Below are 25,206 nucleotides of genomic sequence, written 5' to 3' on the forward strand. Positions count from 1 at the left end.
CATGGGCTCTCTGCAGAGTTCACTCAACTCTGACTCTTCATTTACTGAAAGAGGAGAGGTGGCTGGCCTGGTTTTAGTGTGGGGACACTGAGGAGCCCTCTTCATGACTCCCCAGGTGGTCTCCTGCAGCCCACACCTTAGCACAGGTCTGTGCTGGCCACCAATTGGCATGTGCAGGAGTTGGGCTGGGGCACGTGGGGGGTCAAAGGCGAGATTCTGGGCCCCGTGGACCCTGTGGCAGTCGAGAGAGATGGCACATCGTCACCCTTAAGGCAAAGCAAAGGCTGCTATCTCCGCGTCTACGGTGCTGCCTTGCGGGTAGTCACTGAACCTCTCTAGGCCTCGTTCACCTCCCTTGGTGTGGGAGTGACCACACCTCACCGCCCGACCAAAGGCACCTGGACCAAGCCTTGGGCGTCGCAGCCGCTGCTCCCCAGACCTCCCAGGGCAGGATGGAGGGAGCCACTGAGATGGGCACAGGGCACAACCGTGAGGACACCAGCAGCAGCGGGGATGACCTGTCTGGGACCTCTGGCCAGGAAGGGAGGCTCCTCTGGAGGCGATAGAAGCGCTAGGGGAATTCGCATTTAAAAGACATCCTGGGAGAGTGGCAGCTCCTGTAACTGTCTGGCCTGCCAGGCAGGGCCCTGTCTCCATTTCACACCTGGTGCTGGGGGAGGGTGGGGGAGGGGGGAGGGGGGGATGGGGTACTGGAGGGGTGGGAGGGTGGGTGGGGGCTCTGAATGGCAGATAGCTCAGAGCTGGGAAATGTGATGCCAGGTCCCATGCTGTGCTGTTTCAGGGGCTTTGGGGAAGCGCCGGGGAGAGTCTAGGTGGGGAAGGAACAGTTTGGAGCCTCCCAATCACAGGGTCTCCCTTAGGCCTCAGCAAAGTGCCAAGGGTCCCCTTAGGAAGACCGGTCCTGCCACTGCCATTGTCACACCCCCAGGAGGGACTGCACTTCTGGCTTCAGAGGCTGAGCCCACCCAGCTCCAATCTCCTGAGCTACAAAGGCGGGCTGACAGGTATAGATGGCTAGGGCCTCCTCACCTGAGCACCCCGGGCCTCTGGATTCAAGGCCCTGCGCCGGCAGCCCAGGCAGCCCAGGCTGACCAGCATGGGATGGGGAAAGGGCTTCTGTCCATCTTTGCTGGGCCTGTCCTTGCCCTGGTCTCAGGGGCTTCTGAAGACTGAGAGGCAGGAATGTGGCCACAGTGACCTTCAGGGCCTGTTCTGGCTGGATCCAACCCTCCTGCCAAGTGCACGCGTGGGCTGGACCAGGGTTAGACATTCCGTCATGTGTAGGAAGAGAGGGCAGCCTCCGTGTCTACCCTCTATCTCGGGCAGCTGGGCACCCAGGCGTGCCCGCCTCCTGGGGAGGTTAGCAGGGCCAGCCCTGGGAGGCCCAGCCAGCCTGAACTCTGAGGACCTGCATTCCGCAGTGCCCGCTCCAGCAGGACAGGAATGGGGGGACGGTAGCAGGGGTGATGTCTGTCTGCCTTCCTGTCTGGGCTTGGCCCAAGGTCACTTCTTATTGGCAAGTGGTCAAGATGCCACAGGAACCAAGAAGGGGGAGGGAGACGGCCCTAAAGTCAGACCCTGGCTCAACCCCTGTGTGGCCTTGGGCTGGCAACCCCCCTCTCCGAGACTCAGTCTGCTCCTCTGGCAAATGGGGCAAGGCCTCCTCGGCAGCGTGTGCGAGAAAACACCAAGCCGTTTGCCTTCCATACTGTCAGTGCTCAACAGGGGCACATGGGCTCCGGGTCTGCCACCCCCAGGGGAAGGGGTAGACAGAAGTCCGTGCTGGGGACAGGCGTTGACACCGAAGCCTGACCGGCATCAGGGGGTGACTGTCTCTTCCTCACAGGCTTTGGAAACCTGATCCAGGTAAATGTGGGCAGGGCTCCTGCCTGGGCTCAACCCCAGAGGGAGCCAATGAGGTCGAGTCTGTTCGTGGAGCTCCAAATAAGGTCTCAGAGAACTGGCTTGGACCTGGGCCTTTCCCGCTGTTGTAGGGGTGGCACCAACCTCTGGTACCCCAAGCCTAGGCCTGAGTCGCCATTAGCCTTGTGCTAATTTAATGGCCAACAATCCCTCCTGTTCTCCTCGCTTCTTGGATTTGTCAGGCTCCCTGCTTCGTCTCCAGCTGGGGGACGAGCAGAGGGTAGGGGAGGCAGGCCTAGGGCACAGGGCACACAGCTCCCTTTGTGAGTGTGGCTGAGTCACATAGGCAATGCCATCCCCCTGGGCCCTCGGGCGGGTGTGATGGGACATGGCGTTATTGTGGGGCTGTGGCTGCCCCCACGCCTGTGGCCAGGAAGCTTTCCCACGGGAATGAATAGGGAGGTGGCTGAGAGCATTGGCAGAAAAGCTTGTGGTCTGGATCCCAGGACCTGGGTTCAAGTGCTGGCTCTACTGAAGACATGTTGTGAAGCTTTGGGAAGGGTCTCTCTCTGACCCTTAGTTTCCACCTCTACAAAACGGGAACAACCCTCACTGTTCCGTAGAAGGGATACTGGACACGAAAGGGCTGTGTGCACTGTGGAGTGCTGGGCTGTTTGGCAGTTGTGTTGACTTTATTTATTTTTTAAGGTTTTATTTATTTATTTCTAGAGAGAGGGGAAGGGAAGGAGAAAGAGAGGGAGAGAAACATCAGTGTGTGGTTGCCCGTCACATGCCCCCTACTGGGAACTGGGAATCGAACCAGCGACCCTTTGGCTTGCAGGCCAGCACCCAATCCACCTAGCCACACCTGCCAGGGCTGTGTTGGCTTTGTTATTATCATAATTTTAACCAAACAAAAACAGAGGTTTGGCTGCGCGTTGCCACAAAAGCCAAATGTGTGAGACATGCTGGTTCAAAAGGAAGCAGGTTTTATTCAGATGCTGTGACCTGGGAGGATGGTGGACCCCCCTTTCAGAGCCAGTCTCCTCTTTCTGCCCTGGAAACAGTCCAGCCGTCCTCAAAAAGACCAAGACGAAAGCCAGTGTCCAGAGGTCCTGCTCCGTTTTAAAGTACAGGCTTTGGGAGCCCGCAGGCAGCTGCAGGGGTCTTAGTCCCCATCTAGGTCCCTTGGTTTGTTCCCAGCTGCTGTCCTTTCAGGCTCCCTCCTGGATCCTGCGTGCGGAGCCCACACGGCCATGGGCCATGCGGCTGCTGGAGCCACAGGGTCACATGCCTATGACCAGGTGGGCAAGAGAGAGTGAGAGAGGCTCCCTCCTGAAGGCCAAGGGCCACTTGGGTGCTGAGGCCATGGGCCACGGCGCTAAGGCACTGTGCGAGTCGAGCCAGAGAGCTTCTTTGTTCCCCTGGGATTACCTTAGCTTGGGTATGGGATGGACCAGGTGTTTTCTCAAGATGACCAGTCAACTCCCCAAACTTCTGTGCACTTTGAGTGTGTCCACCTCCCAACCAATCCTATCCTTCCCCACGTCAGACAGACAGGTCTCTTTGGTCCAGTACCTCCCCCTGTGCCATTTTGACTTTTATGGCCCATGTGCCTGCCTTCCCCTGGAACCGCCCCCAGTCTGGGACTGGAGTGGGGTAGAGTTTTTTCCTCTGTCCGATCGTCTCACTAGCCTTTTGTTCTCTCAGTGTGAGAGCTACCATCTTGGCCACTGGGAGAGACTCCCCGGCACTCCGAAAGTCTGTTTTACAGTAACATGATAACGTTGGTTCAACATTTGTTGAGCATCATCGCTGTGTGCCAGGTGTGGTGCTCAGTGACTGACAAGGCCACTCAGCTTGCAAGGAGAGAAGCCTGGACTTGAATGCTCTTGTCCAATAAAAACTCACCTCCAAACAGGCAGGGGTGGCCCATGACCCTTCCCACAGGTGGCACAGCTCTGTGCTGTTTGCAAGGCTGGCTCACCCTGTGGCTGGGGGCTTAGAGACAGAGAAGGGTGAGGCCTCCAGGGACAAAGCCATGTCCTCCCACTGGCCCGGACCTCTGTCCCAGTGGGCACCATGGACCTCCCACTCTCTGACCCTGCCCTGGGGTCCTCACGTGCTCCCAGACCTCCCTCCTCCCTGGTGCTCCCATTACTATCGCATTTGCAGGCCGCTCTGAGTCATAAAACCCTCACAGACGCATCAGGGGTGCTCATTTGGGCCTGGGCCAGGAGCTTTACATACGTGGCCTCATTTGTTATTGCTAGTGGGGCTGTTACAGCCCCCACTTGAGTCGCCCAGCTGGCAGAACAAGGAGTAGAAGCCCCTTGGCCCAAGTCCAGAGTAAGGGCTTCCTACCTCTCACTGCAGTTCGGCCCCTCTCTTCCATCCTTGAAAATAAGAGCCTTTCTGCCCTCCCCACCTTGTCTCCGGCCACTGTTATTTCCAGCAACGCACATCAATGTTTCTCTCCCTCTCTTTCTCCCTCCCTCTCTCTCTCTCTAAAAATAAATAAAATCTGAAAAAAAAAAAAAAAAAGAACCGGGCATGGCTGCAGGCCAACCCACATGGGTCAAACCCTGGCTCTGTCCCTGCAGGGCACGGCGAGCCCCTCCCCCTCTCTGTGCCTCTGTCCCTGGTCCGTGAAGTGGGGGTAGCGGCTGTTTTGAGAACCAGAGGAGGTGATAACTATGAAGAACCCAGAAGGACCTAGAAGGTTAGAGCCCACACATCAGGAGGCCCGGCCACATACCAGCTGTGTGACCTTGGCTACGTTACTTTGTTTCTACCGTACCAGTGGGACCACCCCCAACCCCGCCACAGCACAGGGAGGGTGAAATTAGAGTGACCCACGTAAAACAGAGGGCCGGACACAGTGTGGCTTCGGACACAGCGGCTGATCTCAGGCCTGTTAGTAGGACTACTGGTAGGCAGTGTTGTGATTAATAACAATTCATTTGGATCCTCTCCTCTGACTCTCAGAGCCTTCTGGGAGCTCTGCGGTGCCAATAACTGACTCTCTGGTATCACCCTGATGTGAGTCAGACTTGGGGGTGGCACCCCAGACTCTGGCCCAGTGCCCAGCACATAGTAGGTCTCTGAGATGCCCGACGGTGAAAGGGCAGCCAGAGCTTGGCCAGACAACTGCTGCCCTGGCCAGGCTGCCTCATAGGCCTTTCCTGTGTGGCCAAGGTGGCAGCTGGCCCCAGGTCTCTGTGTCCCTTGCTTGAGCAGCCAGCCCGGCAGGACCCTGCCATGTGCAGAGAGTGGCACCTCCAACTCTCCATCTGTGCCCAGCTGGCTGATGGGGGGTGTGTGGTTGGGGGGTAGCTGCCTTGCAGCCCTGGGTCCAGGGAACAGCTGAGGCTGCCCACCCCCAGCAGGTGGCCGAGCCATGAAGGACAGACCTTGGGGAAACTAAGGCATAGAGGTGGTGACTTGCCTGAGGACATGATACATAAGGTACTCCCTATCCTTTCTTGGAGAACTCCCTTTTGCTCCCTTGTTTCTTGCCCCCCCGCCATGGTGGGCTGGCCCCTCTGGCTCTGATAACGGAACGTCCACTGTGGCCCTAGGAGGGAGCGGCAGGCCAAGGGCCCACGGTGCCTGCCCGCCCACCCTGGGCGTGAACCACAGTCTAGATAGCCCGCCCAGTAGTTTTATTGCTGTCCTTCCTCCCTGCAGCTTGAGTTATGCAGGCAGGTGATGGGTATCCTCACCCACAACAACCCCTGGCCCCCCTAGGCTGCCTACAAAGTTCCATGCATGCTGCGGGTGACTTTCCTCCTCTTTTAGAGAAGGGACCCGCAGTGCCCTGAGCTCCTGCTCTGTGCGGGCCTCACCCCAGAGAGCCCAGGAGGCTGCCTTTGTGAGCGATCAGGAGAGCCAGTGTGGAGTCGGGCCACTGGGCTCCCATCCCAACTTCGCCACTTCTAGCTGTGTGACCTTGGTCAAGTTAATCCCCTTCTCTGAGCTTCATTTCTCTGTCTTGCACTCTCCCTCCCTCTTCACCACATTCACAGCAAATATTTTCTGAGGGTTCATCCAGCAGCTGGCACTCGTCTGAGCAACACGTCACTGCCCCCCCCACCCCGTCCCCCCCACACTGTCTTTGGCATGAGGGAAAAGTCTGGAATGTAGTGAATAGTCAGTAGAGTAATCACCATTGTTATTTGTTGTTCTCATCACTCACGCTCATGATGGTGTGAAACCCTCACAGCACCTGTGACTCGGCAATCATTTGTCCATGTTGTAAGGATGAGGGAGGGCAGGGATCCCCACCCCGCAGGGCTGCCGTGAGCCTCCTGCCTCCCAGAACTTCAGCGGTGGGAGCGAGCTGCCGACAGAGGCCGGTGACCAGAAAGGGGGTGGGGGCATTGGCCCACGTCCAAATTTCTCTCTGAGCTTTTGGCACCACCAGGAATGGTTCTTCACCTGGACCTCAGTTTCCTCTTTCGCCCAGCAGACAGACTAAAGGATGCCTTTCCCAGAAGCCCTTGGGTCTCAGAACCCAGAACTTGAGTCTCGGGATATTGAAATTGTGTGTGCTTGGGGAGCACTGTGCTGGGCCCCTGTTGCTGGGAGGCCTGAGCTCAGGGGGGACTCACGGTCAGGTAGCCAGTTGTATATGGACAGGCTGGCTGCATGCCAGGCGCTTGATACCCCTCCCCCAGTGCCTTCCGCTCTGCCGGGCAGGTCAGCGCCGGCTCTGGTCTGCTGCCAAGGCGGTTGGACTCTTTCAGGAAAGGGCAGTTGTGTCCTGGGCTTGGGGTTGGGGGCAGCATCAAAGTGGCCTGTTGCCGTAGCAACCCTGGCCTCTGCGAGAACTTTGGGGAGAACAGCCCAGGGGAAGTGACAGACGGAGAGCGAGGAGGCAGCGTTATCCCTGGCCAGCGTCTGTCCGGGAAGCCTGGCACCTGTCTGCCTGAGTGAGGGGTAAGGCTGAGATGCCCCCTTGTTCATTGCTGAGTCACAAGCATCCCTCAGAGTCTCTGCATCAGCGCTCAGCCCCACCCCCTCTCAGCCTCTCTCAGAGTCTGACTCACTCATGGTCCGGTCAGTCATCCCCAGCCTTGCTGGGGAGGAGGGAGGAGCCCAACTAGGGCAGGAGGAGGCATCCCCCGCCACCCAACAAACCCCAGCACTTCCCTGGGCTCCTCCTCCTCCTCAGCACTGGCTGCCTGCCTGCCCTGCCTGCCCTGCCCTGTGCAGGAGAGGGGCTAGGCAACCGCCACAAGCGAAGGAAGGAACAGGAAGGAACGGGAATGAAGGAACGGGTCCCAGCAGGACCACAGCAGGCAGGTTAAGCCTTGGAGGTGGATCTTGAAAGGCAGTTCAGCTGCCTGACCCTACTCAGGACCCTCTACCTGGCACCAGGTACCAGATCAAGGAGGGAGGAGGGATGGGGGGGTGTGGCAGAGAGAGGGGTGGTGGTATAATGAGGAATTTGGAGGTCTTGGTATCTGGCTGGGAGCCAGCCCAGGGGAGTGTTGCCGTGCTCCCTAGAGTTGGGGGTAGATGGATAGGGAGACAGATTGGTGGAAAGGCGGGTGGAACTCTCAGAAGCACTAGTCAGTGGTGAGCTGGGGCGCCTGAGGCTTACTGGGCACAGCCACAGGGGCTGCTCCCTGCGGGGAGGTTGCTGTTCACGCCTGCTCACACACAGGAGGACCAAGGCTCTGGGAGAGCAGGTGCTCTCCTGCGGCCACACGGCAAGTCTGGGAGGGGAGGCTGCCTCAGGGGTCAGGGCACCCGGCGCTAGAGGGCTGGGGCTGGGCCCTCAAGGGAGCTGAGGGCAGTCTGGCTCTTGGTCCGTCACACGGGCATCCTTGGGGAAGAGATGGTCTTGGCCGTGGGGTTTGAATTCTGGGGACCAGGGAAAGACAGATGGGGAAGCCAAAGGTGGAGGGCTGGAGAGTGGGCCGCCCACTAACCACCAGGCCCCAGGGCTCCTGCCTGCTGGGCACTGATAGGGCCTCCCCGCCCCCGCCCTGGGGGGCTACCCTGTCCCACTATGGGGAAACTGCTGGTTCCTGTCCTTCCTACCTCCTCCACCAGCCTCCTTCCTGTGGTGTTGAGCTGGGGTCTCCCAGGGCCCCACAGGAGAGGGCTGGTGCTCATTTTCCTGAGAAGGGTTGCAGGGCCCCTCTCACCCTGCCCCCCACTCCTACCCTGCCTGGAACAGCTCTGGACTGGGTGGGGCTGGAGGGGCAGGTAGATAGAAATAGCCTTTATGGCTCCAGAGGGCCAAGGAAGTCATACATATACACATTAATTGAATACCTACTGTGTGTCAGCTACTGTCCTAGGGGTGAGGGACAGGGCAGTGAATGAGATAAATAATGTGTCTTAGAACTCGTGGTCCAGACCCAGAGCCAAGCCCTCAACACCCACCTCCCCACCCTGTAGGTACCCTGAGGGCAGAGGCTGGTTCCTTGGGGCAGAGACTGAGAGGGAAGGAGTGTCTTCAGTCCGTGAGAGCCACCAGGGGCTGAGTTGGTTCCCAGAGCCAAGGCCGGGGTCCCTGCCAGCAAGCAGGTGGGGGTCTAGGGCTGAGACCAGCTCTTGGGGCCCGACCTGCCCCCCTGCCGCTTTGCTGCAGGACCTCAGATACAGACCCACGCCGGTCACAGCAGCACCGCAGCCGCCTTGCCTTCCCCCCTCTCTGGGCTTCAGCTGAGAGTGTCAGGTCATGAAGGACACCCCTGCAGCCGAGGTCTGCAGGGGACACCACACCTGCAGCTGGTGGACCTTTCAAGGTCCATCTCAAAGGCAAACCTGCCCGCCGTGGGCCTGCTGGGAGGGAGCTATGAGTGCAGGCTGGGCTCCAGGCAGGCAGGTAGGTGTGGTCTCCCAGGCAGCCTTGGCTGTTGTTGCCCGAGGCCGCTGGGCAGGGGCCAGGGTTTTGTCAGGGCCACAAACAAACAAGACAGTTAGGATCTGAGGCTGAGGAGCGAGATTAGCTCCTTGGTGGAGGCGGGAGAGAACTTTCTGACAGAGGAGGGCTGGGGCAGGAGGACTGGGGCACTTCGCAGGCAGAGGACATCTAGACTGGGCGACGGGAAGGAGGGGTGAGGATTGTGTGGGAGGATGGGGTGGGCGTTCCTGGCAGGGGAAGCTGTGGGAAAAGGTTTGGGAATGGTGAGAGCCTGGGGGCACGGGGCGGGGGATGGCACAGGAGACCTGGCAGGCACGGGTCATTTCATGGGGGCTGGAGTTCCAGTTCGGCAGGTTCCAGTCTGTTCAGTGGGGGAAAGGATGATAGACACCTTGGGCAGGATGGGGAGGGCAGCGGTTGTGGTGTGGGGCCCAGGCTGGTGCTCGAGGGACCACGCGTAGATGGTAGGAGCTGTGCCTGTTTCAGGGATGTGGGTGGGCTTCTACATGGCAGGGGTGAAGAGCCAAGGGCAGAGCTGGTGGAGGAGTGAGAACGACGTGGCAACAAAGCCCCAAACCCCCGTGCTACCCCACCCCAGAGCTTTAGCAGGCTCTGCACCCTCAACCCCAACCAAGGGCAGCTCTGTGGACCCCTCCTTCTGACTCACAGCAGATGGGGGCATCACGTGAGCAAGCTTGGCAGCTGGGGGACCAGGACCCCAGGGAACAGGCAGATGGCAGGGTGGGGGCTGTGTAGGCAGGGTTGGCACAGAGGGGCCTCTCAAAGGGGGTGGGGCAGGGGCCTGGCTGGGCTCAGCCTCTCCAGGTTCGCCCTCTGCCTGTCTGGTCCTCCAGCCCCATCGGGAGTTCCTGAGGTTCCTGGGGAGCCCTGCAGGTTCTGGGGTCTGGCCTGGGCTGCTGGGCAGAGGGGCCATGGGTCGGGGAGCAGCTTGGGACACACACTTTCTGACCCCTGCTCCATTCCAGCCTGCCCAGTCTCAGGTGCGCTGAGGCATGCCCCAGGACCCTCAAGCCCCAGACTCTCCCTGACCCCCTGGGGGCTTGGCCTGGGCCAGAACACTCCTTGTTCCCTCAGAGCCTGCTGGCCCCGGGCTCAGTGCTTTGCAGGCTCTGAGGCCAGTGTGTGTGCTGAGCCCACTTAGAGGCGAGAACCCTGAGGTGCAGGAGGCTTACCTGTGCGTGACCGCTTGTGTTTGGGGCTCTCATCCACCCTGCTCTCCAGCCCCTCAGCCGGTAGGCGGCCCCTTGGCCGGGCCTGGCTCTGTGCTGGGTGCCCTTGTCTCAAACCCCATCCCCGCTACTGCCCAAATCCTGTGGGACCCACAGAGAGAGCAGGGCCACTTGCCCAGGGAGAACCCTGACTGTGTCCCTCTCTGGCTGTGGGAACTGGGGTGTCTGCCTCAGCTTCCTTGTCTGGAAAAAGTGGGTAACGATAGTATCTCTGTGGGATTTGTGGTGGATAGGGCAGCGCCTGGAGCAGCCCCTGCCCCATGTAAATGTCAGTCTTACCACCATCTCCCCATTGGGCAGATGGGTGCACCAAGGCCCAGGAACATCTTCTAATAGCCTGGGGGACTTAGTCCTCCTCCCCCCAGGAGAGCTGGGGCCACCTGGGCTCCGGAAAGAGCCCTGCCCCCTACCCCCAGCCTCACTTATGCTTTGGCGGGGAGGCCTTTGGGGGCCGCATCTGCTCCTGGGCTGATCCCAGCTCAGGCCGACAGTGATGAGCTTGGCAGCTCTAGGCTGGCAGAGACCAAAGCCAAGGCCTGGAGGAGCTGGCAGAGCTTCTGGGAACCAGAGGACAGGCCTCTGCATTGGAAGGACATGGCCTGGGGCTGGTGGCCTCAGCGTCCTGAAGCCAGCCCAGCTCCTGTCCCCTAAAAGGCTGGAGGTTCTACAGCTAAATGGCTGTAGTGTGGCTCCCCCCAGGCTCAGGGCCACTTAACCAAACCCCAAACGAGCCACAGTGAGACTAGATCTGCCTCTGCCATCTCTCCATCCCTTCCCTCCCTTATCGCGCTAGGCCCTCGGGGGTAAGCGGGGGCTTGTAGCCTGCTGTCCAAGGCCCCAGCCTCCTGGACCTCGATATCACTACCCACACACAGGGATGACATGGTCGCCATGGCAGGGCTGTTGCTGGAATGTGGGGCAAGAAACGGCTGCAAAGAGTGGACTTGGCACACTGTGCACCCTCGAGTGGCCCTTCCTAAACTTCAGCCGAAGGCTTTGTCTTTGGGGCTATGGGCTGGTTGAGTTAGAACAAGCTCAAATCCTTGAAAAGCGACCTTGAGCAAGCAAGTAGCTTAAGACCTGGAAGCTTTCCTATGTAGGCTGTAAAACTGGGATGGAGAGACCTGAATCTCCACTATGCAAACGAGCCCCTGCAGGGATTAACTGTGACACATGCACGTGGTAGGGCCCATGGGCAGGGGCACCTTCCCCAGCTGTTCCAGACCTCAGCTCCCTCACCACCCAGCTCAGCTGTTTCCCTGGGAGAGGCAGCGCAAGGCGCAGCAGCCCTGGGGCAGTATGTTCAGCCGTGTGAGTGCGGAGGGCTGGCTGTATCGGCCTCTCTGTGCCTCGCTTTCCCCAGGGAGCCGCTGCATCTCAAGCGCGGAGCATGCTGCCTGGCACACGGTGGTAATGCTGTCATGGCCACCGTTCTGGGCCCGCCCCAGGCCCTTCTGCTAGGGAGCAGCAGGAAGTTTGTTCTGGAGCCGTGGCCCTGTCCTCCCATGACATCACTGGGAAAGGCACCAGAGAACCTGCTGCCACGAACTCTCTCCCCCAGTGGGGTTGTGATCTGCTGGCCCGAGCTGTTGTGTAAGGCGGGACTCCCTCCTGCTCCCTGGGACCCAAGGCCGGACCTGCTTGGCCACTGTCCTAGGCCTATAGGGGAGGCCTGAGTTCAAGGTGGGCTGGTTTCCCAGGACAGCCCTCTGTGGTCACTTCTCTGCTGGGCTGAGTTCCCTCGGCCCCTGGGGCTCCTTCTCAGTGTCTGGCCAAGTCTGGTCCTCAGGGTGTGGCTCTGTGGCTGGCACCCTGTGTCTCTGACCCTATGGCAGCGGGGCAACTGCCCAGTCCCACCTGCCTTGTTGGTGACAAATGCAAGGGGTGATCCCCAGGGGCTGGCCATGCTTGGGGCAGCTGAGTCATGCTGGGCCCGGTGCCCTCCGCCCCTTGCATCTCTGGCTGTGTCACCATCTGGACATGTGTCAGACCCTGGGGGCAGCTCATAACCCAGTGCGCTACCCTTGCTGTGTGCTGCTTCACCGCCAACAAAGCCCCTCACTCAGGCCCAGGTGCTGGTAGTCCTCAGACCCTCACATTTTTATCCTTGTTTCGCAGATAAGGAAGCAGGTCCCAGGTCCCCAGGACAGTCAGAGGTGCCAGGGACCCAAATCCGGGTCCCCTGCTTTCAAGCCCGGACCTTTCCCCATGACGCCGCAGACGGCATCCGTGCTTGGGGGAGAACAGGTGTCTCTGCAGGGGTTTCAGTCTGGCAGGGAAGTTGGGGAGCTCAGGCATCATGTGGGTTCTTCACGGCCCCTTCCAGCCCCGAGCTTCTCTGGCCCTGGGGGTGAGTGGCACCCAATTCCCACCTTCTTCCTGGGGACTAAGTCCCAGACGTGTGGCGTCCCTCTAGCAGCACCAGGCAGAGTGTGTGGGCAGGCGGCGCCTCCATCTTGAAACCCTCGCGTAGCCTTGCCCCGACTTCCACCGCGAGTGCCGCCCAACTGTATCTCCAGGGGTTCCGACCAGCCGGCTAATAGCTCAGAGAGCTGGATGGGAAGCACAAGGGAGGAGGGGCTCAGGGGAATGGGACCAGAGGGAGGGAGGAGTGGGGAAGGGGGGACACCCTAAATCAACGGGGAGCTGATGCTGCCCCTTGCTCTCTGTGACCTAGTGGGGCTGTGCCTGGGTAGGGGTACCCCTCACCTGGAGGCCCTTACCCCTCCCACCCACATTCACATGACGTTGCCTTGGGAGAGCTAGGGCAGTGGGCAGGGCCGGAAGGAATCCTCCTGTGGTTTTCTCAAAGCTGTACTTATCCCGTGTCCGTGACCGTGCCTGCCGCACCCGCCTGGGCTCTGCCACCTATGGGCACGCCCCAAACCAGCTGGGCAGCATCTGCTCTCAAGCTTCTGGGTGAGAGTCGAGCATGCCTGGGTCTCAGTGCCTGAACTGGGTAGAGGGAGCCAGGCCCGGGTGCAGCACACATCACCAGCAGTGGTGGTGGTGGTGGGGGACAGCAGTGCCTCCCCACAGAGACCCTGCCACAGGTGCCAGCACCTGCGGGAGTCCTGCCTCTGCTCCCGCACGTGGGCTTGGGGAACCAGAGTGGGAAAGCTGCAGTAACTGCTGTCCAGGCAGAATGGGAACATAGGGGTGAGGGGTCTTGGCCCAGGGTCCTGGGCCTCTTGGACCTGCCTGTCCACCTCCCTGAGGACAGAAAGAAGTTGGTGAGCAGTCATGCTGCCCCCAGCCTGTCATCTGACATAAAATGAGCCTCATCATTTGCCCCCACCTCCACTCTGGTCAGCGGTCTCGGTCCCGTGGGTAGGAAGCGAGTGTTGTCAATCTCTTTGGCAGAGACGTGGGTCCGGGCAGCAAGGAGCTGAGAGCTGTCATGGGTGCTGTTGTTATTACAAGAGCTTAGTGGCTGTGGGTGGGACCCAGGATGCTGTGCCTCTCTCTCTCTGTGTGCGTGGCTGCAGTTTGCGAGCACCAGAGTGTGTGTAAAAGGCTGGGGGGCCCCATCTGTGCCCCCTCCCTGGGTCCCCTGAACCACAGCCTCCCTGCCAGCTCCTTTTAAGCACAGGATCTTTTGATCCCACCGTGATGGCGACAGGCCTTCTCTGGCCCAGCATGCCCTGGACTCTTTTCCAGGACAAGGTTCTACCGAGAACAGCAACTCCTTTCTTTGCTTTCTCTTCCGCTTCCCCCAGGGGCCAAAAATAGTGCCTGAATGGGACATAGCTCTGGGCCAGCAGCAAGACAATAGCCGCCTCCTGACCGACAGAAGCAGGCCTGCTGGCTCTGGTCCATCGGTGGGGGCAGAGGTGTGGGGCTGTGTGGAGAGTCTGGCCCTGTGGCCCCAAGCCCTTGCTGTCTTTCCCATGACCTCTGCCAGAAATCATCCCAGATCTCCGCCATTCCCTTGGAGTGTGATGGCCAAGCGTTTCCCCACTTGTTCTGGGAGGTGCTTGTAGCTGCATGGCTGAGACCCTGGGCCCTTAGCCCCCTGAGCAGCCCACTCTGTATCCCCGTCAGCTGCTGGTCTGGAGCCAGAGGCCTCGGTGGAGGTGTCCACCCCTGTCCCCTTCTGTGCCCTGTCTGACCCCTGGAGGCCACCCCACAGCTCTAATGTCCTTTTCCTTCTGACTCAGTGGGATTTTCTAGCGGTCAAAGGGGTGTGCCCTCTGGGAAGGAAGTGAGCTCCCTGTCACAAAGGTGATCAGATAGTTTGGATGTGCACCGGATAGGGGCCAGGATTAGTCAAGCATCAAACCGGCCTTGGTCTTGACATCTTCAGATCTCAGAGGAGATTTGGCTTGAATTCCATGTCCCTCTCTTACCAGCTAGGTGGCCTTGAGCAAGTCACAACACCTGCCCAGCCCTCTGTTTCCTCATCTGGACAATGGGTTCAACGGGCCTGACTTCTCAGAGTGGTGGGAACAGACCTCCAAAATGCTCACTGTAGTGGCTGGCATACAGATAGGGTTTTAGAAGCTTGGCCCCTATTCTCCTCTGGTATTGACTCTGGGACACATAGAAGAGGGTCTGATGCACTCTTGGACCCCAGGGAGCTCTGGAAAAAACCAGAGGGACTCCCCAGCCCCAGGGTTCACTCAGAAGGAAGATTCCAGGTGGGCTGTGGCAATCTGGGAAGGCTTCCTGGAGGAAGTGGCTCCTTAAGCCGCTTCCAGAGTAGTATGGTGCACCTTCTGCACACATGGCAACCAATGATGGGGGTTAAAGAAGTGTCCAGCCTGGGCTGAGGTCAAGGCCACAGGCTGGCAGCCTCTAGAGCAAAATGCAGCTGACAATAGCTATTTTGGGTCACAGGGTTAGCCCCTCTTCCCCGCACTGGGTTCTGAAAAGATTTGGGTTTAAAGTCTATGCTGACAAACTTGGGCAAGTGCTCTCCATAACCTACTGTCCTAAATGCTGCCCTTCCTCCTGACAGCTCCCAGCCTGCCCTGGCCAGCATCCGAGTCAGGGGCACTTGGGTAGGCGACAAGTTAGGGGGCCAGAGCTTTGTTGGGTCGGAGCCTGGCAGTGACGTAGTTCCTGAAGCTGCCAATGGTTGCCAGGGGAACGGTTGCCAGGGGCTGCTGTCACCTGCGCCCCTTCTCCCGCGCTGGCGGGCTGGCGGCTTGCAGCCCATCTTCCCTGGCTACCCTCTTTGTTTGAGTAGCTCCGGGAGAGTAAGGGGGTAGGGGCTGAGGTGGCTGGGCTTCCAAGTGCCCCTCTGGCTTCTTGAACTGGTAGAAACTGACCCAGCGCCCCAGCGTCTGCAGCCTGCATGCCTGGTGAGCCCCTGGCTCATGCACTGAAGCTCTTTCAGCATTTTTAGTCCCCTTGATTCCACAGAGGAGGAGTCCAGGTATGCTTCCCTGCAACCCTTCTCCCCTCCTCCCTCCATCCCTCTCATACCTGGTCCTGCTTGTCTCTCCCCCCACCTTTCCTTTTCCTCCTTCTCCCCAGCCCTCCTTCTTTCCCCTCTCCCTTTTCTTCCCCACATTCCTCCATTCTTCCCCATCCCATCCCCTTCCCCTCCTCCTCGATCTTTGTCCTCTTGCCTCTATTCCCCCTGCATCCCCCTTCCCCCTCTTCTCCCCAACACTGACAATGTGGCAGATGGATGGGGTGGGGTGGGGGAGAGGTTGGGATGGCACAAGGACCCTGGGGGAGTTATATACCCTACTTTTAGGGGAATTGGTTCATTAAACAGCTTCAAGAAGAGCAAGGAAGTGGTTTGGGGTAAGGTCCTCACACCTTTCCCCTTGGTCACACCCCAGCTGAAGATTTCCGTCCTTGGGTCACACCCCCATGGTCGGAGATGAGGGTCCAGGACCTGCAGAGGACAGAGCAGAGGAGTGGAGTGGGCATGGGGTCACCCAGGGGTCCTGACAGCCCCTAGAACTAGGGCCCTGGGGGGTGTTACCGTGAATTTTAAGCGACGCTCTTTACAGTCAGGTTGGGTCAAGAGGAACAGGCAGCAAAATCAAGGGCGTGAGTTCTGGAGCTGGGCCCTGGGGTCGCATCTCATCTCCACCTCCCCCTAGCTGTGTGATCTCCAACAGGTAACTTGACCTTCTGGGGCTCTACTGGGGCCTTAGTCTCTGTATTTATTAAATGGGTATAGTGGTACTTGTCTCATAAGGTTTGGGGAGAATTAAGTGTGTTAGCTTGTGAAAAGAGCTTAGACTCAAGTGTTGCCTTTTCAAAGAGCTTAATTAACGTCAGCTGTGCTCCTGGAGGTAGTGAGCACCCCGCCCATGGGGTGTGCAAACAGCGGTGGACCTGCTGAGGCTGTGCTGTGTGCTCAGTGAGCTCGGACGGGATGTTGATCTGCCCATCCCTGGAGGGGACTCCAGGCACAGTGTCCTAGGACTTGGACCTTGATGCCTAGCCTGGCCCAGGACCCCTGCCAGGGACCAGCGGCCTAGAAGAGAAGAAAAGAAACGGAGGGCTGGTGGCCAACCTTGGGAACACTAAGGGTCCTGTACTCCAAAGGCAGGTGCTCTGCTGAGGCCAGGGCAGCCGAACGAATGGCAGCCTCCAGCAAGCGAGCAGGGAGGTAGCAGCCAGCCCTGTGGGCCTGGCGGGAGTGCAGATGGGGAAGGGGAAACTCAGCCAGACGCCTGAGGTCCGACTGTGGTTTGCCAGAAAAGGGAGGCTGGCCGGGAGGGAGGGGGAGAGGACCCAGCCCCATCTGCCCTGGCTGCCAGCCCAGAGGTAAGCCAGGCCCTTCCCTGTAAGCCTGTCACTGCAGGGCATAGGGATCAGAGTTCCTGACTCAACAGAGGACACCGAGGCCCAGGCTGCGACACTTGGCTGCACAGCTAGTTCTGGACCTTGTGTGCCTCACTCTTGCCACCCCTGCTGGGGGGTGGGGCGTTCCCCTGGCAGGTGCTGACAAGTGTGTGCCATGGGGTCTTGGCGTCCAGCCTCAGCGGCTCCTCAGGGTCAGGGCTGGGGCAGACGTGGCTGTGGGCTGCGGACTGGCCTGGAGCATGGAGCCGACGAGGGCTGGTGCCCAGTCCCTGGACTGCGAGTGAAAAACACCGGTGCCTGAGCCCCACCCTAGGCTGGGCCAGATCTGGGACCCCTCCTAATCCCACCTTCTCCTCCCTTAGGGTCTAAGTCTCCTCAACCCACATAAAATTCTAAGAGGCTAAAAGCTCTTGCATCCTCACACTCTCTTTTTCTCTCCCTTTCTCTCTCTCTCCCCCACATTCTAAGTGTCTCAGCAGCTTGAGGCAGGGCCGAGGGCCCAGCTGGCTGTGGTCAGCTTTAATGGAACAGCCAACCTGGGGACAGGCTGGCAGTGCCCTTTCCCAAGAGCTGGTGGTGCCGGCCACGGGGAGGTGGGATGAGACCGAGTGTACCCGGGGCTCCTGGGGACCTCCTGCCTGGAAGTGTCAGGGATGCCCTGGGGACTATCTCAGCCTAAATGGCTCCTGCAGCCCATCTCTAATGGCCTCTGGGACAGCTCAGAGGGGAGGGGAGGGGCCGGAGGCCGGGAGCGGGGATGCCCATTGGCTTCGTATCTGTGTGGTGTCAAGCTTTCTGAGAGCTTATTTTCATGCTGATAACCACTGTCCATGCAAAAAAAAAAAAAGGATGCACTACGACGTTGGACCGGACGCTACAGCCAGCCACGCTCTGTGGGTCTTCATCCTGCAGGACTCATCAGAACCTCTGATGTGCTAACAAAATATGAGACCAAGCTGGGCCTCCAGCACTTGTGTAACTTGGGAAGCCATCCTTCTTCGAAAGTGCCCTGGTGAGGTCCCTCGCGGTAAAGTCAGGAAGACAGTCCCGGAGAAGGGAAGGGACTCCGGAGACCAGAGTGGCTAAAACCATGGGCTTTAAGGCTGAATGGACTTGGGCTTGAGTCCTGGCTTGGCTACTTATTTGCTAGGAGATCTTGGGCATCACTCAACCTCTTCGGACTTCAGTTTCCTTATCTTTAAAGTAGGGATATAATAGCTTTTGCTTCACGGAGTTATGATGAAGACTGAATGACAATTTGTGCAAGTGCTTCGCATGACACCAGGCATGAACTGGCTGGCCACTTGGCCGGTGGGAGCTGTCCTCCCCCTCCTCTCTGGTTCCCAGGGTCCTTTTCACCGGGCGGATTTTAGATGAGGTTGTGGAAGGCGGGGGCTCAGGCATCCAGACCTGCACAGACCTGTCGTGAGGCTGGCATCCCAGTTTGTACAGAGGTTTGGAGGCGGGAACACTGAAGCCCAGGCTCCTCTCTGATTGGCTGACTGTATGTTTACCTCTCTGGAGTCCCTTAAGAGACAGCAGGCTACAGGGTGGGCAACTCTGGGTAATTGAGTCCTTCCACACGGGCAGGGACCCCTCCCCTTCTCCCCTCCCTTGGCCCCCACAGGGCCAGGGCCCATCTGGGCACACAGAGGGAGGTGGGGCCACGGCAGGACAGCCCACCAGCAGGTCTGGGGCAAGAATGTGGGACTTGCCCTGGGCAGTGAATGAGCAAGGCTTTGGCATCTCCAGTCTCTGGGGGGAGGCTGTTTGCTTAATTTTTATTTTCCTTTATTGTAGGAAAATTCCTGAAACCTGAAGTCACTCTGCTTCCCCCAGCAATGCCAGATCCCTCTTCCTGGGGGGTGCTCTGTGTAGTCACCTAGCTTGGGCCTCAGTCACCCCACTTTTGAGCAGGAGGAGAGGCAGGAGAGAGGCTCAGTGTTGGCAAGCTGTGCCCCCAGGAGCCCTGCACTGGGGGGCTGGGGGGCTGTGCTGGGAGGGAGGCATAGGCCCTGGTCCCACAGAGGTGACAGGGGTTACCTCTTTGACTTGCTGGGCACAGGTGTTTCTAAGTAAGATAGACTTTTATAAAATAGTTTGGAAACTGCTGGCGGAGGGTCCTCTCAGCCCCCCTCCCTACCCCTCGTGGAGGAAACACCTGCGAGGGTGTCCCACCCTGTTCTGATCTAACTGCCACCCCCAGCTGGCCCCGGAGGCCTGTCTGAGCAGCATCTCTGATCCTCCTCCTCAGAACCAACCTGCCCACCCCTGGGCTTCTTTCTCTTTCTCCGGGTGCTCCCCTGCATCCTCGCACGCACATGGGCATGCACGGGCATGCACACACGGGCACACACATGTGTGGTCATGCACACACGGGCATGCATACGTGGGCACACATGCACGGGCACATTCACACTCACATGCATACTAACACTCTCAAGGTTTCATCCTCACCCTCCCCCACCCCTCTCCTTGCCCCTCTCCTGGGCCAAACCCTTGCTTCCTAAGGCCCTCTGCCCAGGGTTCAAGGGGGATCGCCAGCTGCTTGATATTGCCCCACCCCCCACAGGAGCAGCTGAGGACCAGGGCTGGAGCGGGAAAGCTGAGCTGGGTCTCGTCCCTCTGTCCCTCCCCATAGAGGGGTAAGACCAGGTTCATACCCAAAGACCCGCTGGGGGTCCTATCCCTAGGGCGCCTTCTCACCACCCACACCCTCCTTCTGCCAGCTGTCTGTGGGAGAGAGGCCTCTTCTAGGTTCTGGAAAGCACGACGGATCGTCCCCAGGTTAAGAGGTTCCACCCAGGCACAGGCTGCCTGGCGCCCCCCTCCCCCCGTCCCAGCCCTGCCATGTCCCAGCTGAGCAATCTGGGGCGAGGCCCCACCTCTCTCCGACTCTGTAAAACAGGCTGCTGGTTTTATCCAGGCTTGTCACCCAGTGGTCCCCAAGCCTGTGGAGTGTCAGTCCAGGGGACGCTTGTTAAAGCCTGCTTCCCAGTCCCACCCCAGATGTGCTGTGTCCTACCCTTGGTGTGCAGAGCTGTGAAAGTGCATTTTCGTCAGCTCCCTGGGGGGGTCTGGCCCCCATCCCTGGCAGGTCTGGCGCCCCTGATGTGAACTCTTTGACAACAGGGGGCTTGTAGGGATGTGTGGGCCATGGTAACTGCCCCCCCACCCCAAGAATTCAGAAGTTAATTCTGATGGGGGATGGGAGGTTAGGTAGAGCTTCAAGGAGGGGGTGTGTCTTAAGTGACTGGTCACAGGGATAGGGAAGGCATTCCAGGCAAAGGGACATGAGGTGGGGTGTGGTCCACCATGAGAGTGGGGAGCCAGGCCCGGGGCATCTTCCTGCCTGGGAAGGGTTAACCCCAGAGCTGCCCAGGGCCTGTCCACTCAACTTCCACCTCCATCCTCTGCGGAAATGGGTTTTCCAGGAGCCTGGACTGGGCTAGCGGTGACATGTGGCTGGACATGGTTGACAGAGGAAGTGACTCAGGCCCCCGGGGGAGAAAGTGAGGTGTGGGTCTCCTGCCCGTTGCCCCCTCTGCCACTTTGAGGATGGCAGGGCTGGGCCTGAGCTGGAGCCAGAGCCCCTTCCCCTGGGCCCAGTCAAGCCTGGATCCTTGGGGACCCTGTGAGTGGCCCCCTTTGTGTCGAGCTGGGTCGGACTGTTCTGTTCTCTCCGTGTGTTTACGGAAAGGCTGACGTCAAGGGCAGCTGCTCTGGAAGGGGAGCTGGGGGGGCCCCCCTGGGAGCTCGGTCCCCAAACCCTCTCTCCCAGGCTGGAACTGTCTGCATAGCCTGTGCTGTGCCCCCCGATTTTTCTCCTTTTTGGGGGGATCTTCCAAGCCGGGGGAGCGTGCCCCTTGGGGAGCTTTGCCAGCACCAGGTCTGCAAGGCGCTCTCCAGGGTGAGACCCAGGTCTGTGCCTTGACCGCACTGCGGTGATCGTGGAGCAAGTAGCCCTTCTCTCGCCTCGGTTTCCTCATCTGTAAAATGGTACAGCGGTAGGACCGGCCTTGCAGGGCGGCTCGGAGGATCTTGTGGGATGGTGTGGAGGGTCTGAGGCTGTGGTCGTTGTGGTGCCGTGGCGAGAACCTCCCTCTCAGCCCCTCCCAGCTTTGGCCAGTGCTGTGTGAGGGTCCATGAGGCACCGGCCTGGGGACCAGTGGTTGGCTGTAAGGGGAGCTGGTGGCTGGGGTCCGTCCCGCTCTATGGGCCCACAGTTTCAGAGACCAGGGACAAGGTTCTAACCACATGGTCCATGTGGAGGTTCAGCATGGGGTTCAGTCTTCAGAGCACAGGGCCCCTCATTCCTGGCTGAGCCAGGTGGGGGCACCTGGGGTGGAGAGCAGGGCATTCTGAGACCCTGCTGGAGGTGCTGGGGGGTGTCACCTCCATCATGGAGACTGACTGTGCCCTCTGGGGGTGGGGGGCTTTGTGGGGTGGCTGGGGAGATGATGGTGGGCGGGGCTGTAGCGTGGGTGGGGCTGGGTGAAGTGCCAAGAGCACGAGTGGGACAGTGTCTTCCCCCTGCCCGATCTGGGTTGGAATCTTCTGTCCCCCAGTCTGCTCCCTGGGCCTCAGAGGGTTCTGCGGACAGCCCCAGGTCCGGACGGACAGCGAGGAGGGAACTTTTCTGGGTGGGGTGTCTGTCTTCCCATTGCCTCCTGGAAAGGAAGTTTCATGCTCTAAGAATTTCCCGGCAAGGTGCTAGGGAGGTTGAGCTGGCGTGGAGGCCACAAGGGCAGGGCATGGAGGGGGCTGGGGTGGGGGAAGCAGGGAGGGCCTGTGACGGGCCTGGGAGTTGAATTAGGGGCAGGCATGGGCTGGTCAGAAGGTATACAGAGATATTTAGCTGACACAGGTGGCACCTACTGCATACACAGCCCTGTTCTCAGTCCTTTATGGCTATCAGTTCATTTAATTCTCCCCAAGACTGTTGAGGTGGGCTTGACTGTTAGTGCTATTTACAGATGAGGAAAGTGAGACCCAGAGAGGGTGAGGAAACTGGCCTGAGCACACACAACTAGTAATTGGGGGAACTGGGATTTGAACCCATGTCCTCTGACTCCAGAGTCTACTCTACTAAAGGTGGATTAAAGAAAGCCAGGCAGCCCCTCCCCCCTCAAAGCCCAAGACCGTCTATGGGGACAGAGTTGTCCACCTTGGCTCAAACCGCCAGGATAGGGTGGGGATGAGCCAGGGAGTGCCAGGGTCACGCTGTCAGTCCCTCCCTCGTCTGTGTTTGAATTTCTTTCACAGCACCCCATGGTGGTATAGCCTCTCTTGTGCTCCTCCGGTGATGGGGAGCTCATTCCCTGTCTCTGCCTTTTGCTCTCAAAGGCCAACCCCGGAGGGCAGGTACAAAGGATAATTCTACCCTTTCCTGGGATCTCGCCTACCGACAGTGGTAACTCACTTTGGAGGTCACTGTGCCCAACAGATACATACATCCCGGCCAGCTCCGCCCTCGCTTGCTGTGTGATGTCAGGGAGCCACTCACCCTCTCTAGCATCAAATGTAAAAGCCAGATTTTCAAAGTGGTCCGTGAACTACAAGTTTACAAGCATAGAGTAGTGGTCACAGCACAGGGGGATGCCAGGAAGAGGTGACATTTGGATTGGAAGTCGAGGTAGACAGCACCGGACAGACAGAAAGGAGAAGGAAGGATGGGGTGCAGGAGGGACATATTTTTGTCCCGGATGCTGGGTTTCCTTATTCTGGTCTGGGGTGGCAGAGGCAGTTTCAAAAGGAGCCAAAAATGCTCAGAGGCCACAGAGTAAAACCTTAAAAATCACAACCCAGGAAGCAGCGGCCGTTCCCTAAAACACTTTCACATCCTCCTTCTAAGGTGTCCTGTGAGGCCACCAGAGCAGGCCAATGAGCCCAACTGACCAGCGATTGGACTTATGAGGCCCAAGAAATTAGGGTTCCATTACACATGGTTGGACATCCGAGACTGGCTCCAGGGTAGCTCGACAAAGGCCTGGCCAGGGCAGGAAACAATGACCTCCTGCCTGGGCCACCCCTACTTTTAACACTACCCTCAAATAGTCCATCCAAAAACCACCTCTTCCTGGGAGCCCTCTTTGGTTTCTCCCACGCTCAGACTCCTTATGTGCCTCTAGGCTGCAAGCTTCCCTTCGTCTGGCTTGTGGCAGATGACTGTATCTGTCACCACAACCATATAATTCCTCACAGAATGAGGATAACTGTGTCTGTGTCTGTCACCACCCAGCTTGGTCATAGGGCCAGGTGTCAGTGGGGAGGACCAAGCTACCCTGGCATCTTCCTATGAGTGCTGGGCACACAGGTTCCCTGCCAGGCACTGCAGTTCTGACCAGGCAGGAAAAGTCCTGGCCTCTGGAGTAATCTTGGGCAAGTCATTTAACTTGGAGACCTCAGCATGGACCACTTCACAGGGTTAATATTGGAGCGAGGATTAATATGGGTCGGAGGATGGGATGGGATAGCACTGGCTGGCAGGCAGTAGGTGCTCCACTGATAGAGGCCATAGTAGGTCAGAAGTTCCCTGTCTACACCGGGGTGGAGTTGGAGGTGAGGGTAGCTGTCCCCCGCCCCACCAGATGTGGACATCCCACTGCGGTTTCAGCTGCCCCAAGCCCCAGGAAACTGGCTCCCCTTGGTGGTCATAATGGGAAGTGCCCTTTCTCTCCAGCCCCGGTAGAGGGCGCCGTGGGCACGATGATCATTAACTCTTCTACACCTGTTCACCCACCCAGCCTTGGTCCAGCAACCTCCCTGCACTAGGCTCTGTCCACAGAGATGGATGAGGAGGGCGCTCCCTGGCTGGCCGAGGAGGGAATGCACCACCCTGCATCTTCCTGGGAGGCTAACAGAGGGGGCCCTGGCCAGTGGTGAGAACCAAAGGAGGCCAGGACTCCCAGCAGAGGGAGTCCCTCCTGGAGGAGGTGTCCTCTGAGCTGCCTCTCAGGAAGGGTGACGGTGAGGTTCCCAGGGAGAACTCTGAGAGCCCCCTTTCTCCTGTGTCTCCTCCAGGCCTGGAGCCGGCGTGGTGGTTCCAGGTGGCGCTGTGGAGCCTTCCCCACCCAATTCTAACTAAGATTAACCTGTCAGGGAGGTACAATTATCGGCTCCATTTTCCGTGACTTATACAGGGACATGTGGCAAGCCAGAGGTGGAGCCAGGAATTGAACTTGACCAGGCTCTGGATAGCCACAGCCTCTTGATGCTCAGCTTCTGGCAGGTCTGGGGCGGTCCACGGACTGTTCTCACACTTGCCTCTTCCCCTCTGCAGGGCTGGCCCCGCCACCCTGCAGGCCAGGCTGCTGACCCGCACTCCTGGAGTTTTTCAGGCAGTGACTTCGCAGAGTGACTTCTAAGGAGGAAGATGGCTGCGCGAGAGCCAGTGCAGAAGGCGCTGCTCCTGCTGGGTCTGCTCATCGGGGTTCAAGGTAGGCTTCCTTGGCACTGCTGTGACTCACGTTCACATGTCCCACATCTGGAACATCCACTCGTCCCTTTGGGCAGGCACAGGCCTGCAGACGCAGTGTGGCAAGTGGATGTGGTACCTTGGAGAAAGAGAAAGGCGCCCTTTTTTTCCCTGGCAGACGTAGTCCCCTGTGCATGGGTTGGGGTGGGGAACACGGGCTGGGTTTTGGCCCTACTCACCTCTGAAGCCAGAGCATCCTCACGCAGTGCACAGGCTGCAGAACGGTCTACAGGAGGTGTGGCCTCATTAAGTACCCTGTTGCTATCAGAGAATGTTTTGCCTTCGAAGTTATTATTAATTTTGAGTTTGTTCTTTTTCATATTTTGAACCCAGTAAGTTTTTTGGGGGTAGACTCAGGTTTTTGTAGACCCTCTGAGGTACAGGCCTTTGAAATGTGCGTGGGTCCCAGGCACTGGGCTCCTGTGTTCTGGGCCCAGGGCCTGCCCCCTCCCATGGCTTCTGCCCCAGAGTGCCACCTGCAGTCTCTGCCTCCTCAGGTGTCCATGGTGGAGGCTTCCGGGAAGACTTCCGTTTCTGCGGCCAGCGGAACCAGACACAGAGGAGCAGCCTCCATTACAATCGGTCAACAGAGCTGCGCATCTCCATCGAGAACTCTGAGACGGCACTCACGGTCCACGCGCCTTTCCCTGCAGCCTCCTCAGCTTCCAAAACCTTCCCAGGCCCCAGGGGACTCTACCATTTCTGCCTCTACTGGAACCGCCATGCTGGGCAATTGCACCTTCGCTATGGCAAGAATGACTTCTTGCTGAGCGACCAAGCCTCTGACCTCCTGTGCTTCTGGAACCAGCAAGAGAGCCTGGCCCCAGGACCCCCGATGCTTGCCACCTCAGTCAGGTCCTGGTGGAGCCCCCAGAACACCAGCCTGCCCAGCACTGCTGGCTTCACCTTCTCCTTCCACAGTAAGCCAGGCAGGAGGA

General features: G+C 58.9%; 2 protein-coding genes across 5 annotated transcripts in view; one reads left to right on the plus strand and one right to left on the minus strand.

Annotated features, from left to right (window-relative positions):
* CIAPIN1 (cytokine induced apoptosis inhibitor 1) overlaps nucleotides 1-25,206 on the minus strand; it is a 249,534-nt gene that overhangs the window by 130,351 nt on the left and 93,977 nt on the right. The gene's annotated exons all lie outside the window — the stretch shown is intronic.
* The window catches only part of ADGRG1 (adhesion G protein-coupled receptor G1), a 37,938-nt gene that overhangs the window by 1,339 nt on the left and 11,393 nt on the right, over nucleotides 1-25,206 (plus strand). Inside the window, exons 1-3 of one of the 4 annotated variants that reach the window (XM_024551401.4) lie at nucleotides 6,957-7,266; nucleotides 24,074-24,230; nucleotides 24,766-25,188. In XM_024551401.4, the coding sequence (XP_024407169.2) occupies nucleotides 24,167-24,230; nucleotides 24,766-25,188 (487 nt within the window). In that variant the 5' untranslated portion in view covers nucleotides 6,957-7,266; nucleotides 24,074-24,166. Of the gene's footprint in view, nucleotides 1-6,956; nucleotides 7,267-15,762; nucleotides 16,098-20,768; nucleotides 20,791-24,073; nucleotides 24,231-24,765; nucleotides 25,189-25,206 lie in introns of those variants that run through there. The other 3 variants (XM_045188365.3, XM_045188366.2, XM_024551400.3) reach the window with 3 other exon arrangements.

Source organism: Desmodus rotundus, chromosome 12 (genome assembly GCF_022682495.2).
Source record: "Desmodus rotundus isolate HL8 chromosome 12, HLdesRot8A.1, whole genome shotgun sequence".
Lineage (NCBI taxonomy): Eukaryota > Metazoa > Chordata > Mammalia > Chiroptera > Phyllostomidae > Desmodus > Desmodus rotundus.